Source organism: Sesamum indicum, linkage group LG13 (genome assembly GCF_026168435.1).
Source record: "Sesamum indicum cultivar Baizhima isolate 11 linkage group LG13, ASM2616843v1, whole genome shotgun sequence".
NCBI classification, from domain to species: Eukaryota; Viridiplantae; Streptophyta; class Magnoliopsida; order Lamiales; family Pedaliaceae; genus Sesamum; species Sesamum indicum.
The window spans coordinates 17,750,482-17,770,436 of NC_142669.1; the positions used below are offsets into that span (position 1 = coordinate 17,750,482).

General features: G+C 33.7%; 3 protein-coding genes across 3 annotated transcripts; 2 read left to right on the top strand and 1 right to left on the bottom strand.

Annotated features, from left to right (window-relative positions):
* Positions 1–1,291: 1,291 nt before the first annotated feature.
* LOC105176398 (uncharacterized) lies at positions 1,292–2,787 on the top strand. The gene has a single exon (XM_011099183.3). It carries the CDS (start codon positions 1,377–1,379, stop codon positions 2,556–2,558), a length of 1,182 nt encoding a protein of 393 aa, XP_011097485.1. The 5' UTR covers positions 1,292–1,376; the 3' UTR covers positions 2,559–2,787.
* A 6,551-nt stretch (positions 2,788–9,338) lies between these two features.
* On the top strand, positions 9,339–11,047 carry LOC105176399 (transcription factor bHLH30-like). Its single transcript, XM_011099184.3, has 2 exons — positions 9,339–9,982; positions 10,392–11,047. The coding sequence occupies exons 1-2, from the start codon at positions 9,698–9,700 to the stop codon at positions 10,827–10,829; spliced, it is 723 nt and encodes a 240-aa protein (XP_011097486.2). The 5' UTR covers positions 9,339–9,697; the 3' UTR covers positions 10,830–11,047.
* Positions 11,048–16,614: 5,567 nt separating this feature from the next.
* Positions 16,615–19,674, bottom strand: LOC105176401 (ribosomal protein S5 domain protein). Its single transcript, XM_011099185.3, has 6 exons — positions 19,254–19,674; positions 19,045–19,086; positions 18,548–18,663; positions 18,282–18,387; positions 18,127–18,180; positions 16,615–17,095 (listed from the first exon to the last, which is right to left on the bottom strand). The coding sequence occupies exons 1-6, from the start codon at positions 19,545–19,547 to the stop codon at positions 16,937–16,939; spliced, it is 771 nt and encodes a 256-aa protein (XP_011097487.1). The 5' UTR covers positions 19,548–19,674; the 3' UTR covers positions 16,615–16,936.
* Between the last annotated feature and the right edge of the window lie 281 nt (positions 19,675–19,955).

The following is a 19,955-nucleotide window of genomic DNA, read 5'->3' on the forward strand; positions in this document are numbered from 1 at the left end:
TTTGGATTGATGGATTTGAATTTGGAGAAACAATTCAAATGATTTTATTTCAAAAGAATTTAAAATACATTCATATTAATCAAAATATAGTTCAAAATTATAATGAAAGGATCTGAAATCCTTTAAATTTACAATTATCCAAACAAAATTAAAAGATCCTTTGATCCAAATGCAATCTTAGGTTGCATTTGGATTGAATCATTAAAATTATGGATTTCAAATTTTTTAAAATAAATTTTTTGGATATGTTTGGATAATTTAAATGTAAAGGATTTCAAATCTTTCCAATTTAGTTTTGAGCTAAATTTAGAGAATATGAATGGAATTCATAGTAATTTTCAAGGGAATTTGCGATCGTGGCTAAAACTATAAATTTTCATGACTTATGCAACTAAATCTAGCCAGTATTAAAATAATAAGACCAAAATCACAGAGAGTGTAAAAGTTATGGAACGTAAATTGCATTTTCGTTGATGCAAACATATATTAATATAATTTTATTTCATTTATATATTCGATATAAAACATATTTGAAATATATATCTATATTATATAAAAAAAATCCCTCATTTTTACTCACAAAGAGCGGTTACTTATACCGCGACACTAATTTTATAAAATTACCAAAATATTCTTTATTTTATTTTTCAACCACCTCAACTTAAATTCTTATCTTTATATATTTATACTATCTATCCGTACTAATTCATATATATTATATAATAAGATCTTTCTTCACTCACAAACGACGATTTGTGATATTACGCTACGAAATTTTTTATGCCGACAATATCCCTAAGTTATTTTTTTAAAAAAAAATGTGATATATCGAATTATATCTTTTATTCTTATGTATGATATATTGTAAAACGTAAAAATATCATTTATTATATACATACAGGAACAACGTGTCATGATAACTAGTATATATATATAATAACTTGTACTTCTACATATAATATACAATAAAATAGTAACGTAATTTTTATTTCTTTTTAGATATCTTTTTACCTGATGAAATCTCTTATCCAGAATGTAAATGCATTAATTAGTAACTAACATATCGAAGCATATCTGATACCATATCTCAATTAAATTAATATTATTTAATTAAATTAAATTGAAGATAATTAAAATAAAATAAGTAATTGATCAGAACTAATAAAATAAACTTAAGTATATATAAATAAAAAAATATTTATGAAGAAATAAATATAATTAAAAATATTTTAATTAATTCATATTTCGTAAAGATAATTATTTTAAAAATTTAAAATGTTAATAACTAATATAAATTATGAATTACAGCCCAATAAAAAGTCAAATATTTAGTATCCAAAACCCTATTGACTGCTGTTAGTGTTTTCCCCAGAAAAATGGTTACTCAGATCCGGCAACCGGGTCAAGACCATACCCGACCTGATACCCGACGGTTCCTTACCGCCGCCGAGTACTTCCTTCGCAACCGTAGCTTCTCCGACTGCCGCAAGTACGCACTCCTGGCCAGGGATTCTGACCCTACCCATCCTGGTCCTATCCGAATCCTCTCCATAGCCTCCGTCCTCTCCGCCCCGGGCATCTCCTCGACCGAACATGATCATTATGGCGTCCTTAATGTTGCACGTTTCGAATGCGATGCTGTGCGAATTGAGTCCAGCTTCAGAAGCCTGACTGCTATTTTGAACCCGAATGCGAACCCGTACCCGCATGCGTCCGAGGCGTTTGGTGTAGTGATGAAAGCGCGGAATGTGTTGTCGAACCCTATTGATAAGGCGAGGTTTGATGATGAGTTGCGGAGGTATGTGGGGAGTTGTGCGCCTGGTAGTGATGGTGGTACTTTTTGGACGATGTGCCCTTATTGCTATTATGTATACGAGTATGACAAGGTTTTTGAGGACTGCTGTTTGAGGTGTGTGAATGAGGGATGCAGAAGAGTGTTGCACGCGGTGGCGATTGGAGTCCCGCCGCCGCCGGAGGTGGTGGAGAAAGGGCATTACCGGTGTGCAGGGTTTATGCCATTTGTGATTTCTGATCGCAAGCGACAGGAAATTGGAGATAATTTGTGGGTCCCATTTGCGGCCCCACTACAGTCCGCAAGTAAAGGGTGTGATCACAATTTTGATTGCAATAGTGAAGTACTTGTGATTGATATTTCTGATGATGAAATGGCGACCACTGAAGATGCTAAAACAGTTGAAGAAATGGGATATCAGGGTCACAGTAAGGGTAAAACGAAGAAAATTGAAAGCAAAATTTGTAATACTGAAACGAGCAATGCCAGTAGTGCGAAGGACGTGATGATGAGGAGGGAAAAATGCGTGCGGTTGGATTCGAAGAAGATGATGGGGAAAGGGATCAGGATCAATAGCAACAAGGCTTATTCGACATGCAGTATTGGCCGACCAACGCGTTCAAATTCGGATGACAATCCTTTGGAGCCTGGATTTGGTGGCGAAATGAGTAATGATGTTGAGAGTGGAGTGGAGTGCTTTGAGGGGGATGATGATGTATTGGTTGGTTTACTGTTTAATTTTGATTCGGTGAATGAAGTCTTGTGAACTTGTTGAGTTTTAGTTTTTAGAACATTGTAAAGTTTTCATCTTTGGTTCATATTTTTTCATTGGATGACTGTAGATGGATGGTGCATTGAATGCTTGATTATTGTTCATTGGTATAGGGAAAGTAGGTAATTTTTCGATTCTCTTTTACTGGGGTAACTTTGAGTTCATCTGGTCTTGTAAATATCTAGCATTTTGGGATGGCAATGATAGAAGAATTTTGGTTCTAGCTCTGACTGATTTTATTTTTAATTATACTTGCAGATAAAGAGTTTCTGAATTGGTGAAAGTCATTAAGGCTATTGCTCTTTCTTTGCTTTCATGTTTTGAGAAATTTTTATGTTTATCGGGATTTCTGAACTCATATTACTGCTCTAATCTTGTGCCTTATTCTAGCTATTAAAGACATAATCACCGTGTTTCTCTGCATGTTAGTTTCTATTGCGGGATGAATTAGTCGAATGTGTTTTGTATTAGCACGAACTATTCATTTATCAAGTCAAGAGTTGCTATTCTCAAGGTTGATATCCTATAGCTGAGATTATATGTTTTGGCATTTTTAGTTTGTTTGTTCACAAACTGGGAATCCAGAAATCAGAAGAGAACATAGTTATCTAGTTCCTTCTTGAAGATGATGGTGCTGTTTTGTTCTGCATCTTCGTCATCTATCCCGATCTAGGGCTTCCGTTTATTAAGTTTGGTGGTATTGTGTTAACAATCTCGATTGCTAATTTATTGTTACTTCATTTCCGCCTTGCTAAATTTACATATTTTGATGTTCTAACTTATAGGATTTAGTTTCTGGTCTTGATATTAGGAGAAATTATTCATGCCTTTTGTTTGCTTCAGCTGCAAACTCCATTGTCAGCTTACCATCTGCTGCTTATCTTATTTAAACAACCAAACTTGGGAATTCTTCACCCCCTTTGCTGGCAGGAAAACTCTGAACCAAGCAGAGATTCGCTATACCCCGAGTGAAACAAAAGAAGGTATGGCTGCTCTTCTGTATTCCATCTCTTCTCAATCCTTAAAAGACTTTCACGCTTCAGCTTTAAACTATTTTATAATTGAAGTTGCTGCTTCTTATAATCGTTAGTCAACGCACACTTTTTATTTGATAAATTTTGAAAAAGCCTCATTCTTTCGGTCATAGAGTGCAGCTGTCTTCTCTAGTATAGGAAAACTGATTCATGGATAACTTGCTTATTAATCGTTCGCTATGGTCATTTTTCCTGCTCTGATTATGTTACTCTTTGACATTAGTGCAAAATTTGTGGAGTTACCAATTAATTCTTTATAATTCCCTCATTTTGTTTTTTCACAAACTGGCGAGCAGCTCTTGACGTACTCCCAAATTTTTTCGCAAGAAATGGATAGTCTTTTTCATGCAAAGAATTTAGGTCTTCTTTCTGAGAAATAATCGAGACGTTTGATTTTTTTTTAACTGTAAAAAGATTTCCCTTTCCCCTTTTTCGTTTGACAGATGGATTTTACAGATCATTATGCTGAAATGAAGATGAATAGGGGGTTTTGTTATCTTTTAATCTTGACAATGATTGGTCAATTAGTTTGAAATGATGATCAAAACCTACATCCATTGCATTATCACACAAAGTAGATAGGACAAGAAGGCAAAGAAATATCCCACTTAAGACACATTTCCAGTCTCTGAATGTTCAGTATCTCATGTTTATATCAAAGAGCATTTCTTGGTCAAAAAACTGAGACCAGACACATTTTGGAACAGACAATTATCTGTGTGCCTTTTGTCGACCCCCAAACATTTCAAGTACAACCACAATTTATTATTATTTATTATAGGACATTTTAATTAATTTAATTAGGTAGAATATTTACATAGTAAATTATCAGTGTCAATTCCAAATAAATAATTAATCACATCACGGGTATATATTAGTGACGGAAGCAACACAAAATATTCTAGTCTTGTCTAAGATCTAATTTTATGCCAATTTAAACAAGTATATATTTTTTTCATTTCTCATCTAAAATTCAATAATTTTACGTGGAATGATACCTTTTATTTCGGGGCGTGAGAGTTTTATCTCTTTCAAAAATGAATTTTGAATTTTCCCTGTTTTTTTTATGGTTAATTATACTTAGACCTACACTAAAAATGCAAAAATTTTTTTCCTCAAAAAAATTTTAAAATTACACTTACATCCTCTCTAAAAAATTGTTAGCTTACACCTAATCTCTCATCATTAATGTTCGGACCAAAATGTCGCCTTCAACAAAAAAACTATTCAGATTTTCTATTTTGTCTCTGATTTGGCATATGTATTTTTGTACTTATAAGGGGATAAATAAATATATATATATATATATATATATGAAGTATAAAGTTATTACACGAGATGTTAAATAAGGGTAAAATTAAAAATCTATTTAATTTATTTTGCTAAAATTAGTATTTTTCGTCTAAATCATAACTAGAGCGGATTAAGTGCAAACGAGGAATGTTTAAAGGAAGTGAGTGTAATTTAATTTTTTTTTGAAAAAAAGTGAATTTTGTATTTTGTTTTTGTTTTTTGAATGATAAAAGAAATGAGAATGTAATTGAGGAGCAATAGTAGTCGGCAAGGAAATGGCCACGGTTCATTACATTATGAAAGGGATGGGTCGACACGACAGGCAAAGGCACAGGCGCAGCAAACAGTTGAGTGGACGGACAAAATTGTCGTGTAAAAAGGAAGTGTAAGAGCAACTGCTTTAGACTTTGCCCACATTTCATCATCTCCCTTTCACAAATTCAACAGCATTTTTTCTTTTCTTTCACTTCTGATCCGGGTTTGAGGTTCGGGTACTCCAATTGCGTTTGCTCTGGATTGAAATTGGAGTCTATTGGTAATTCACGTTGGAGACGGGATCCATTAAAAATTTTCAATTCAAATAGTAAAAGTTGACCTGAAACACCTCGTCAGACTTGTTGCAATAACTTTCAATTAAAATTTTTTGATAAAAATGTCACTTGAGATAGAGTCAAAAAGCTAAAACTCACAGTCTTAAATGTCCACCTGAAAAATGACCTCTTTAAATATTTATCATGTGCAATGTGTCAAAGAGTGTCTAGGGCTATGTGTCGTTGTGGTAACCCTCGAATGTCCCAGAACTTTAACGGCTCTGATTATTTTCATCTTCTCTGCCTCTGCCTCTGCTATGTTTCTGCACAACTCTAACATGAAACTTCAATAGCCTTATCTTTTAATTCGGGAGAAGTTACAGTCTATGATCTTATCATGAAGGGTCATCATTCGTCGTAAAATACCATTGTTAAACATATTATACTTTTGACTTCCGTGATCCAAATATTTTTAAATGCATCCGCCTCTTGTTTTGGATGCATAATAAGAATTGGGTACTTTACTTTAAAATAGATATACGATTCGATGGGATGAACTTTTTGAACGTAAAAACATCCTAAATAAGAATTTAAAGTATTTTTGTGACAAATTTCTTTTGGAACCTTTTTATCTAAAATAGAATGAAAAGAGTAAAAGGTTAAAAGGGAGTAGCAAAATGTAACCCTTTTTCTTTTTTATATAATATTTTTAGGGTGGGTGTAAATAGCATTGTGTTTGAAGTATGAATGAATGGTCCCTATAGTGTTGAACCAAATGAGAGGAGACACAGTGAGTGAAACAAAGTTGCACAGTTCTTGCAACCTAAGCATTGGACAAACAGTTCCTTGCCCGTTTCTTTTTTTTTTTTCTCCTGAATTTTATCATAATGTTTGGATTCGTTTTTTTGAGTGTTTTGTGGAGATAGAGAGAGCAAAACAAAGATAAATAAGTGTGTGTTAGAGATAGTATGTATGTTTGGATTTATTTTTGGAGATAATTTAAGATAAGTATTGTATGTTTAATGTTATGTTTTGGGAGACAAAAATTACTATTCATTGTCAAATCATGTTTTTTTTATATATATTTATATATATGTATGTATTTATACTAAAACAGTTTAAAACACCTAAAGAATGTGTTTTTGAATGATGATAAACATTGAATATATCTTGACTTGTTTCGAAAATATATTGAAAATGAAAACAAACAAAGCGTATATATATGTTTTTAATTGTTGGGACCCAAAACACGAAAAATTCTGTTGTCATATCCAAACTGCGCCGGAAAATCATTGCTCTTTTGAACTTCTCCACCAAAAATTCCTCACTGCCAAACCCTACCTCTCTCCTTTCTTTTCCTACAACAATTATTCTACCCAACGATTCCTTCTCTCTCTCTCTCTCCCCTACAAGAATACTAGCATGTATGGACATGGATACCAACACGATAATCACACAATTATGAATAATATATATAGTTTATTATATATATTTTTTATTTTTCATAAAATTAAATTATGTAATATAGAAAATATTAAAATAAAATATAAAATAAGCATCTTTATATTTAAATTTTTAATTAATATAATTTAAAAAATATACATAATCAATTTATTTTAAAAATTACGTAATAAAAAGTTTTTAATAATTAAAATTAGTTAAATCATCCCAAATTTTTAACCTAAGATGAGTTGATTCTTTTTCTTTATTATTAAGTCCCAAAACTTTTTTTTTTTTAAAGACAACTTAATTTTTTTTGAAATTATAGAAAATATATTGAACGTGTTGGCTTGCCCGACATTTTGTGTTCTTTTTTTTTTTTTTTTAATATTTTCGGACACACGAATGCCGTATTCAAGACGTGTCTGTATCTAATACTGCACCGAGTAATATTTTAAAGTGTTTGTGCATTGTAAATTCTACCCAACCATTCCCCCCCCCCTCCCCCCTTCTTGCTTTTGCTTTAGTTTGTTTATACATGTCTGATTCATTGCTGATAATTGAATTATACGACGAACTGAGTATTAATGTATCGGGTCGAACCTAGAATAGTTTATTTTTGGAAATTTTGGGTAACGTGACACTAACAAATTTAATAGAACTAATCTAATTTGGTTCGATTTGTGAATTAGGGTTTGAGAAAGAGGAAAAAAGAATTTTAGGGCACAATTTAGAACACTAGCCAAAATCCAACCCCTTTCCTGCAAATGCTACAACACGTTGCATTAGTTTCTGACGGGTAATTAACGGATGGTGTTGAAGGTATTCAGAACTGAAAAGTTGAAGGTTCAAATGTATAATTTGTGTAATATTAGGGAACCAAATCCAGTTTAGTGATAATTTTGAGGGACCAAAAATATATTTCCTCCCCCCCCTCCCCCCCCCCCCCCCCCCCAACTTGATCAATGATGAATGTATTAGAAACATTTAACAAAAAGGTTACACTGGTCAAAATTAAATACAACTGAAGTCTTTTTTAAGGTGAGATTCCACTTTGTTTCCCTAAAAAATATGAATTTACACTTTGCCCCCCTCAAACTGTAAAAATATACATTTGTCCCACAAAATAATTAAAAAAACACAATTTATTTTCATTTTCATCTCTCATTGCTAGATAAATACTAAAACCTTAAAATTATTGTTTAAATTCAATGTCCTTCATCGATATTTGGCTTTAAGCCCTCAGACATTTTTGTCGAAGATTTTCTTTGGTATTAACAAGTTGTTGTTGAAATTATTAGGACTTGTTCGTAAAAAAGTCGACACGGTAAATTTAATTTAAGATCATTAATATTGTTTGATACTTCACACACACAGACACATATGTATGTGTGTGTGCATGTAGCATGAGGAGTGAAACAAAATTTCAAAGTTAAAAACCTTTAATGTTTGGGTCCTCATGACAAAAGCAAGCAATGTAGCATGGTGGGGTTGATGTGATATTCCTTAATTTTAGTACATAGACCAAAAGTGATGGTTGATGTGAAATGCCATAAATTTGTATGCAATAATTTTTTCTTTTCAGGTAATATTCTTACAACTTCATTTTATTACACCAACAACTTAAAATGAAATTATATATGTGGTTGAAAGTCATAGAAACTTTATATAATTAATTAGGTATACTAAATATAATATATATATATATATATTTGTGTGTAATGACATACAATGTCAATGCATTAAGTGTGTGTATATATATATATATAGAGTTAATTATATTTAGACTTCCTTTGAAAATATGGAATTATAATTTTCCTCAAAAAAGTTTTCCTCAAGTAATATTCGGACTATTTCAAAAAACAATGAATTTCGGCCCAAAAATAGCTTCATATTCTACCAATAATCTGATAAAATATGAGGTCTAAACAATGATTAGAAAAAAAAAATATAAAAATTGGCTAATCAATTGAAAAATAGAAAATTTAAAGAAGAGCCCGACAGTGATCCAAATAATGGAATTTCTCTATGTTAGTCAGGTTTTCCACGAGAAGATGATCGAAACAATAGATAGATTGTCCGATAACTCCTCCCGAATAGAAAGTTATGGCGGTTATATAACCAACCATTTAAAACACTATACTTTCAACTTCCATTGATCCAAGCGTTTCGAAAATGCATCTGCCTCTTGTTCTGTGTAATAAAGGAAATTAATAACATAATTTTCGACTAAAACATAAAAATATAATGCTTAATCTTAATATATCCAAATAAACCCTATATAAGAAAAGACAGCTTAAAAGTGCATGATTATGAGATGGTTAAAATCAAGACTACTTTTCCATCTTGTCCGAAGGAAATTAACAATATATAATTAATACAAGTTATTAAAAAAGAAGAAATTAAAATGGCATCAAAGTCCCACAAATATACACTTTCTATAAAAGGAGATGCAGCCCAAGATCTCATCTGCTCACCTGCTCAACAATTTCTCAACTTTAAGACATATATCAAGATTTGCAATTTTCTTGAAAACAAGTGAAAATGATTCCTTGTCTCTGAACTGATTTTGCTGATCACACACAAATATCCCTCACACCAAAACTCCATCTCAAACTGCAGCCTTATAAATTAATTTCCATTCAGACACATACATGTTTCTATAAATAAATGATTCCTTAATGTTATCATCATCATCATCTATATATATACACACACACACTCACACACACACACACACTCTCTCTTTCTTTATGGGGTTTTCTTGATAGTGTGTGTGTTCATCACTCGGATGTTTTATTTAGTGTAAGATCTTTCATAATTCTGTCTTAAACAGATGATGTTTTCTATTCCAAATAGTTTGTGTGAAGTGGGACGACGAGGGTCGTGTTCAGATTCTTACAACATTATTAATCATGGTGAAGAAGTAGTGGTGGTGAATATGAGTTCATCAGCTACAGAAAATGTTGAAAATGGAAAGCTGCATAGCACAAGATCCATCGCTGATGAGGCAAAAGCAGCTGCGGCAAGCAACAGTCACAAGGAAGCCGAACGCCGCAGAAGAAAGCGAATCAATGCCCACATCGCCACCCTCAAATCCGTTCTCCCAAACGTAATCAAGGTAATGCAGACACACACATATATATATATATAGATATATATTCAATAAAGCTGTCCAAATTCATACATAATTATTAGGGTACTATTTTAGTGAATTTATACGTTGTCTAAAACATCTTATAATATGTCTGAAAACGTATCTGTAAATTTTTAAAAAATCAAGCTTATAAAATCTTTTAAAAAAAATAAATAAATAAATTATTTGTAACTTTTAAAATTTGGACAAATTAGTTTAGATGTTGTCATTAAATTTTATAATCTTATTTTATCGAATATTAATAAAGTCCAATATCTGAATAAGGTGTAAGAACGTGTTAGAATTAAAGCGGACGAATTTATAAGATGTTTTAAATGAGTTTAGCTCAACGTTGTCTGCATTGATGCTTGTTTTTGTTGAGGTGTGAGTGCAGACGGACAAGGCTTCTCTACTAGGAGAGGCGGTGCGGAGGGTGAGAGAGCTGAAGAAAGCAGCGGCGGTGGCGGCGACGGAGGAAACAGGTGGCTGCGATTTGACGTGGAAAGTCATGTTCCCTAGTGAAACAGACGAGGTGAAAGTGTGGCAGTGCGATAATTCGGGCCTGATTAAGGCGACAGTGTGCTGCGAGGACAGGCCCGAAATGGTGGTGGAGTTGATACGGGCCCTGAAAGCAGTGGAGGCGAAGGTGGTGAGGGCAGAAATGTCCACAGTTGGGGGGAGGACAAGGAGTGTTCTGTGGGTTAGATTGGGTGTCGGGGGCGAAAGCGATGTGGGTTTGGGTTTGGGGAAGCTGAGGAGAGCACTGAAGATGGTGGTGGATAAGCCCGTCCAGATGGGCCCGAAACATTGTTCTGCTGTTTCGGGCTCTTGAAGGAGCTGTAATTTTCACGGGTCAGAGGATGTGGGGACGAGACAAGAACATGGGTGGGGTGTGTGGATCATGGTTTTATGTTTTCCACTTCAGGTAGTTTGATTAACTGTTAACGGGTAATGTCTGGCGGATCCGGGCCGGTTCCTCTGACTTGTAGATAAACATACCAGACCTCTACTCTTATGGAAGATATATTCAGTTCATTTAGTTATTTTTCACTTTTTTTTATTAAATTCTTTTGGTACAAGAAATGGGAAAATATGAGCACTGGTATACAAAACTGTCGGCAGATTGCGTCCCCACATGGTCGGAACTTTTATAACCAATTTACTGTCATAAAAATTTAAAATTTAAATTACGTGTTAATCAACACAACGTCAATACATACTTTAATTTTATTAAATGTTTAACTTTAATCAACGAACCATAATAATTGATTGAGATGTTTAATTTAATCATTGTTAGTCTGTAATAACAATAATATGTTTTGATATTCGTTCGTTTTTTTGCAGTAAAATTTGAATTCACGACTTTTTTATTTAAAAATTATCATGAGAATTAGTTAGACTTAAAATTTTAAAAAATCAAGCTTAATTCATATAATATTAGACTCGAGCCAGAAACGAAGGTTAGGCTTTAATTTAAATTACGAAAATGCAAACACCCGTAAATGTATGGGTTATTTGCACTTTGTCTCCCAACTTCTTTTTTTTTTCACTTTTCCATCCAATTTTTTTTTATTTTGTTGCCTTTGTATTTTTTAGGGGAATAATGACAGAATATTCTGTCCAGTATGTACACATACCTAAGGGCAATTTTTTGGTTCGATAAAATTATAAGGGTTAAATGCAGGCAACCCCTACGTATGAGATCATTTGCACTTTGTCCCCCGCCCCAACCTTTTAATAAAAATAAAATAAATAAAAAATAGGAAAAATGAAAAAAGAATCCAAGAAATGGAGAAAAATTCAATATATAATTTGCACATAAACAACTTAACATTACAAGACAAGATCAAACAAAAAAGTCATGAACTTTATGCAATATCAAGTGTGTTAAACTCCTAAATCAAATAAAAAAAACTTTAAACTTCAATTCATAAATAAAAAACTTCAACACGACCACAAAATCAGCAGAACATTACAAAGATTGGAAAAAAATTCAAATGAAAAAATATGAAAAACTCATTGACCCAAATAAAAAGAACATCAACAAATCAGATGAAAAAATCACGAAAGAGTGCAACTTCACAACAATACCAAATACACTAAAAGAAAGGGAAAAAAATCATGTGTATTTCTATGACGTTACCATCAAACATATGTTTGTATTTCAGTCCGTGCCAACATTACATTTAGCTTGTACATGAAATAGTTTATCTGTAGATAAAGTATTAATTTTTTTAATTTTTTCCCCTTTTCTCCATTTTTTAGAACTTTTCTCTTTTTTTTTAATTTTTTAATTTATTTTATAAAAAAAATAGGGGGGGGGGGTGCAAATAATCCCATACATTAGTGGTTGTCTGCACTTAGCCCTTATAATTTTATGAATCCAAAATTGCTCTTAGGTGCTTGTACACAAACGGATGGAATATTTCATCATTATTTTTCGAAAAATGCAAAATACAACAAAATTAAAAGGTTAGACAGAAAAATATTTTAAAAAAAAAAGTTGGAAAGCAAAGTGCAAAAGACCCCATAGATTAAAGGGTGTATGCATTTTACTCATTTAAATTCAGGTGAGCGTGAGGAAAGATAGATTTGGTATAAAATGAACTTGGCTTGTACCATATATACAAATACATATCAATTATGGAAACTTCATATAAAAAATAAAAATTAATTATATTTAGAGTGTGATAGGGAGTGTGGAGTAGGGAAGGCTTGTGGGAGGGCATTGGTAGTATGCTGTTGTAAGTGTGAGAATCACCCAAAGATACTGAGGCCTCGGCTAGAAGACTGTTCGTTCTGTTGGGCGTGATGCCGGATATTATGCAATTAAAGGCTTGAATTTTTCAATTTTTGTAAATTGTGGCCTGTTTGGTTTACAATAATGTTGTTTAAGAGGTCGAACACAATCTTTTCAATGAGGCAATATAATGAAAAAAGCATTCGAATTCTTTCATCAAAATGTAGACTATTTGTACTAGGGATGGCAAAGGGGCGGGATAGGTCGAGTTCAAACTGGATTGGGTTCAAAAAATGGGTAAGGATTGCAAATGGGTTGGATCGAAATATTAATTTTTATCAAAATAATTTGTATTTTGAATGTTTATCTTGAATGAACACCAAACCGTGCAACCAAGTTTTCTATATTTGTTGAGAGACAATTTTCATGTATGTGAGAGAGAAAGAGGGTTGTGTGCGATAGAGATATGTGAGACGGGAGAGTGTGTGCATATGAAGAAAGAGGAGTTGTAAGTGTTCTTTTTTTTTTTGGTGTGCGTGTGTGTGGAGAAAGAGGGTTGTGTGCGATAGAGATATGTGAGACGGGGAGAGTGTGTGTATATGAAGAAAAAGGAGTTGTGAGTGTTTTTTGTGTGTGTGTGAGTGAAATGTGAGAGTGTGTATATGAAATAAGAGGAATTGTGAGCGTATTTGTGTGTGAGTGAGAGATGTGAGAGAGTGTGTCTATATGAGGAAAGAGGAAATGGTGAGTTATTTTATTTTATTTTTTATTTCAATTTATGGGATGAATCCATTAAAACCCATATTAAAACCATTATCAACTCATATTCAACCCATGCAATATATAATTTTATTTAACTCCAACACATATCAACTCATTTTAAAATGTAACCAATCCAACCCAAAACTAGTTGGGTTGGGTTGAACTCATGGGTCTTAACTCATTTTGTCACCCCTAATTTGTACATGGCTTGAAAAACCCTATACAAAGAGCCCTAAATCATAGGATAAGCAACAAAAACTACATATTCAAGTATATAAACTATCTTGAATTTACGGATGGAACCATTCTAGACGCCACGTGTTAGTCACGTTCAATTAGGTAGGCAAAACCCTAATTCCCAATTTATCCAACTAATTTCAGTCATTTTTTATAGTCCCGGGACCAATTTTATAATTTTTGCCTAAATATTAAATAAAAAAAATCCCTACTATATTAATTGAGTGAACGAGAAGTGGAAATATTCTAACAAAGATGTTTTTAGTAATATCATCATGACTTTAGTCATGTGTGATAGTAATGCCACACCACATAAAATGGGTAGGGGAATCCTATGATAACCCTACTGCCATAATACTTTTGGAATCCCTCTAACCATTATTCTGATGTAAAATTTCTTGCTAAGAAGAATGTCTATGTTATTCCAATTCCATCCAGACAATGTAGGATGATTACCTTAATAACTTCATTTTATAATGTTCTAATGCTCATACAAGTTAACCATGTATCAACAACTTAAAGATGTATTGATGGAATAAAGAAACTGAAGATTCTTGTGTCAATGGTTCGAATCCACTTCTAAGCGGGCGAAGGGAACAAGCAAAGGATGAGCGCGCTAGCACAAAAGCCGTTGCGCTAACGGATCGATGTAATTGAGCTCGACTGATAAGGAGAGGTATGAAGTCTCCGGGATGCTTGATTTTCAATTTTGTTTATGTAAAATTAATTATGTTGTCGAAGGGGCGCACGTTTGTAATATTTTTCTTGATAGGAGAAATGTTGTTAAGGTGAATACTTGTCTTGCAATTAGTGTACAATTTTTAAAAAACAATACTTATCACATAATAAGTAACAGTAGAAAAATAAAATATTAAATTTAAATAAAATATGAACCCCTTGTTAGACGGGCCTTAAAATTAAAATGACATTTATAATTTTTCAAACAATGATAAAGTATAAAAAGAAATGGCCGAAATTAGACCGATATTTTATATATTAATTATTAGTTCTGACATAATTATTACGTTCTTCATTTCACCAGACTCTCGAACCAGTAACCTTTGACCCAATTAATTTTTTTATTAATAAACGTTCCAAGTCTTAAAACATTGTCCTAACAAACTTGTGTAATAAAGACACACTATTTTAAACACTATCAATCAAGAAGCAATACAAGAATTCTATAGGAATTTGCAATTGCTACAAAAACCTCCACCTGAAGTTTCTTGTTACACCTAAATACTAAATTATCTGAGAGTTCTCAAAAGACAGTTGAGCTTCATTTGACTAGTTTTGATCAGAACTTTACTAAGATTTAATTTTCTAATGAAGTCTTCTTGATCAAAGGAAGGTGACCTAATCAATAGTTTTTCATACTTAACAGAACTACATCCGATCAAACTCACAAGATTCTTGATCAATTTCACCCTTATAAATATTTGGCACAATTCCATTCAGAATCCAACACCAGAATACATCAAGTAAATACACCTGTTTTCAGCTTTCAACAGATCAGCAGTCAGCCCTTGAAGCTATCTCTATCAATGGCAGCCTCTAGCATTCGCCTTACTCTCGCTTTGATCATGGTGATCTCACTCTCAAGCCTCCAGCCAAGCTGGGCTGCCCGCAGCCTACTGCAAACTTCTCAACCAGCACAGCCAGCTTTCCCGACAATTCCACCACTGCCTAAGGCCACATTGCCACCACTGCCTGCCATGCCAAACTTGCCTACCGCCACGCTGCCACCACTGCCAACTAATCCATCCCTTCCAAAACCCGCACTGCCACCATTGCCATCCACCATGCCTGCCATTCCAAAGGTGGTGCTGCCTCCATTGTCGGCCACTCCACTGCCCACCATGCCCTCTATTCCAACTACAGTACCTTCTTTCCCTTTCCTCTCACCTCCGCCCTCAAACTAGGATATGCTACCATTTTCATTTACAGGGATTGGATGTTCATGATTTTTTCTTTTTGTGTGTTGGTATCATGTTCCTGTACTACTACTAGCTTTCCTAGTTGTTTGCTTTAGTCTGATTTGTTCCAGGGTTGAGAGGTTCTTGTCTGGACAGATTGTATGTAGTCTGCATTGTGGTGTATGCCATGTTCAAGTTATGTTAATGCAACTTCCTATTTATTTTTTTTCTTGTCACCGGCATCAAGAAAAGCTTTCTACATATACACTAGCCAAGTTCATCTTCCTTTTATGGACATGTATGTATATTCAAGTTCTCCAATTGAACATTTAATTAGAGATATCAACATCAGATTGACACAAGGAAAATGATCAGATAAATGAATTAATGAGCCAAAAAAATAAAAAGAAACTTGACTAGTACAATCTGCCAAAAATCAAGTATAAAGTAATTGAAGTTATTCCAAGATTTGCAAAGAACTAGATAGTAGAAATTAGCAGGCCCTAATGGACAGATCATCAACCCTATGCATTGAAGTACAATAAATAATACCTGAGATTCATCTGGCAAAGAGGGCAATCCATTTATTAGTTTCTTGATGTTTCAACACAATCCCATTTTATTATGTGCAGACTTCTGAAATTAAGTGCAGGTGGATGGAGGAGGTATAAACTAGATGGGTTTTGGTTATTGGAGAGTAGATTATATCTTATATGAAGAAACTGAAATTCAATGACTGTAATTATGTTTCAAAATACAAATATAACTTACCAGGAATGCTTGTGTTTTCCCAAATAGACTTCAAAATTACTGCTTGAGTTCTTTCCTGTTCATCGCCGGTCTTATTATTCTTTTTCCCTTCCCATCTTTCTTTTGGTTTCCTCATCTCAAGCAAACAATTTATTCTAGAATTAAAATAGTTGAATTTGCAGTGAACATAAAGGAAGAGAGCAGTTTGCTGATGAAACTGCAACAAATTCATCTTCATTAAAATTAGTGTCATACATAGAAAAATCATGAGGTAGACTGGAACTATATTGGAATACCTTGCAACCATTTGCCTAACCCAGCGGCCTCAGTTACTGAACAACTAACTACAAGAAAGAACCCATAATACTGGGCATGTATATTAACAAAAAAGTAGAAGTAAAGGCCTCATTACTAGCCTCACCAAAATTCAGTGCTTATCCCGAAAATGTATTTTCTAGCATAAGCATGCCTTTAAAAGATACGCATGTATTGTAGGAGGGAAACCAAAATCCAAAGGGCAAACATCAAAAATATTCAGCGCTTGTAAAACACAATCTCACGGCTACAGTTCGCCTTTAGGGCTTCTTCCAAACTTTGTGCTCGGTCGAAGTCAACTTTAAAGGTGACCATTGTAACATTATCTTTTCCAGTATCATAATCCTGCCTGATGTCCTCAACTTGGAAAGATTGAAGCTGCAATTCAGCAGTTCAGTTACCTTTAAAAGAACACTTTTCTAAGAGAAACAGTAAGTAAAGGGCTAAAATACACTTGCAAAAGTTTCTATTCGTACATTTTTTTATTACTCTGGATCACATATATAATAAAAAGGGATAACTACACTTGCCCTCGCCTGAAAATGTAGTTACACGTAGACTCCTTGGGATTTAAAAAATTATATCTAGTACCTAATATTTTGCTTCCGTCTAACAAATAAGTCCCTCCGTTACTCAATATTCACTGAATTTGCTGATATTAATAAAAAAAAAAAAAAGATGCAGATCTATATTTTTTGTTCATAACAAATTCAGTAAATTTTAACGAATGGACTTATTTGACGGAATCTAACCTCAGGAGTACTACATGTAATTTTCCAAACCACAAGGGTTTACGTGTAATTTACACTAAACCTTAGGAGAGAGAGTGTAACTATCCCTAATAAAAATGCAAGCAGATGGGCATGACAGAAGTAGTCCGCCCCAAGAATATCCAAAACTTTCTTGATCTCATTCTTTTATGTAACAATCATGCTAGAAAACCCCAGACCACTGCCCTTGTTTTTCTATTTCTGCAGACTTAAACAAAGAGACAATGTGCACCAGGGATGCTCCCATGAAAACAAGGAACAGAAAATTATGAACTCAAAGTAACATCAGAAAAAGGATAATTATGACCCAAAAGAAAAAGATGACATCCGCATCCCCTTCCACCACATGGCATAAGAGTGCAAAGTTAGGGAATATCAGTCATTTGACACAAGGAAATTGCAGTTTTGTTGAAGAAACAAGGTTGCTTTCATTAATTTGAGAAATACATGAACAGGATTCTCTTTTCAGAATTTGCTTGTTAAGATTTGAATGCAGTACCCCCCACTGTAAAGTGAATTAAGTGCTTCCAGTTTTTCTTTTAACTGTAGTGCCAAGGAATCTCATCTATGTTTTAAACACACATAGGCACACCCAAAAAAACAGAAAAAGATAAAGTAGCTTTGTTTTATCTGATTTACTTGATGATATAGAACTCCCAAGAGATCATACGGGACCTCCAATCCCATTGGAACCTACAGTGCAAAAAAAAAGCTTGGTTATGCATCCATTTGTATGCTCGAACTTCAAAGACATTACAGGAAATTCATATGTGAAAGTTCAAGAAATTCATTACTTTGGATTTTACAACACAAGTTGGAGCATTTCTCAAACATTCTGCAGCTACCCCTCCATAAGCTCTAACCAATCCTCCAGTGCCAAGTTTGATTCCTCCAAAATACCTATATGAAAAGAGAAATAATCAAATGAGCCACAGTAAAAATTATTGATGATACCATAATACTAGCAGCAAGACATGCAAGTGTAGTTTCAGACATCTTTTAAATATACACTCGAATGGGGGAAAATATTAGCTTAGGAAATCCGAGTATAATTTGCTACCTGATAACAACCACCATGACTCTATCTATCCCTGAAGAGTCAATTGCAGATTGTATTGGCTTGCCAGCGGTACCAGATGGTTCACCGTCATCATTACTCCGAAATTGATCTCCAACCTATATAAAGAACCAGAAATCAAAGGAAGAACTGATGCCGATTGACATAAGCTCATAGGCCAGCTAAACTTTCTACCAATAGTATAATGATTCAGTTAGTCTCTGGTTTTTATATCCAACTTTTTTATTTTCTCCAATTCAATCCCATACCATAACATATTTGTCCATTATTCCCAGTTACAGTTGGCAAGAATTCAAAACTCCAAGTGAAGCTGAAAATAGTTCCAATGCTCAATTAAAAATTAAAAGCTCCTGGATTGTTAAAACGGAATTCAGCCATTCAAGACATTTAATTAGTCAAAAATACCACTGGCACACTGATTATCGTAGAAATCAAAGCATTATACAGATATACCAATACAAGCACAGAGGTAAATATACCTTGTATGCCCAACAATTATGAGTAGCACGGGGATCACGAACCTACATAACAGCAGCCCACCAAGAAAAAGAACGGGAAAAAGGTAAAAATCATGTTCCACTCCACCAATATATATATATATATATAGCTCATTCGTCCGTTAGAGGAGGAAATCTGAAAAACCCAGAAAATAAAACTAAAAACACAAAAAGGGCTGGTTGTAAATCACCTCAGAAAGGAAGGACATAGCGGAGCGTTCATCAGAGAGGGGGCCAGCAATAGCAATGAATTTGCTTTTCTTAATTTCCTTCTCGAAAGTGACTCTTTGGGTGAGAGTGGTGAAAGCGCCAGCAGTAGAATTGTTGCTGGGAGTGGGAGTAGAGGAGGAAGAAGAAGAAGTAGTGACCATTGCTACTCTGTTGTTGAAAGTATTGGGAGCAAAAAATGTGAAAATGGAGGAAGAAATAAGGCGGTAATGATGAAAAGGGAGAGAATTGGGAGTGGGGAACCACTGCATCTGCATGGAGGGTAGGTTTTCAATTTTCTGGTTTAATTGGATTTATACGTTTTGTTTCCGGGGGAAGGAGAAGAGAGAATTGCTCAATTCTCAGATGATGATGATGCAGTAAAGGACTTTTCTTTTTCTTTTTCTTTTCTTCTTCATTTTTCATTTTGGGAAAATTACATAACCCTTTGTGTTTTAGAAATTCAACTAAAATCCCATGTTAAAAATATATGCAAAAAAAATTTTATATTATTTGAAATTTTGCACACGTATTTCTTCTGTCAATTGTCTTTAACAACGTCAATTCTTTTAATAATTTGTCCATTATATCATACTTTTTTCAATAAAATATAAAAAATATAAAGAATTAACTAAAAAACAATAACGATATGGACAATTTTGTCTATTTCAAGAGGATAAATATTG

What these genes read in the sequence shown, in the direction of transcription:
- LOC105176398 (XM_011099183.3), top strand. Translation starts at nt 1,377, where the DNA reads ATGGTTACTCAGATCCGGCAACCGGGTCAAGACCATACCCGACCTGAT.
- LOC105176399 (XM_011099184.3), top strand. Translation starts at nt 9,698, where the DNA reads ATGATGTTTTCTATTCCAAATAGTTTGTGTGAAGTGGGACGACGAGGG. An exon ending in TTCTCCCAAACGTAATCAAG is followed by an intron (nt 9,983 to 10,391) that starts GTAATGCAGACA and finishes GTGTGAGTGCAG; the next exon opens with ACGGACAAGGCTTCTCTACT.
- LOC105176401 (XM_011099185.3), bottom strand. Translation starts at nt 19,547, where the DNA reads ATGCAGATGCAGTGGTTCCCCACTCCCAATTCTCTCCCTTTTCATCAT. An exon ending in GTCATGGTGGTTGTTATCAG is followed by an intron (nt 18,388 to 18,547) that starts GTAGCAAATTAT and finishes CTTTTCATATAG; the next exon opens with GTATTTTGGAGGAATCAAAC. An exon ending in CTTGTGTTGTAAAATCCAAA is followed by an intron (nt 18,181 to 18,281) that starts GTAATGAATTTC and finishes TTTGCACTGTAG; the next exon opens with GTTCCAATGGGATTGGAGGT.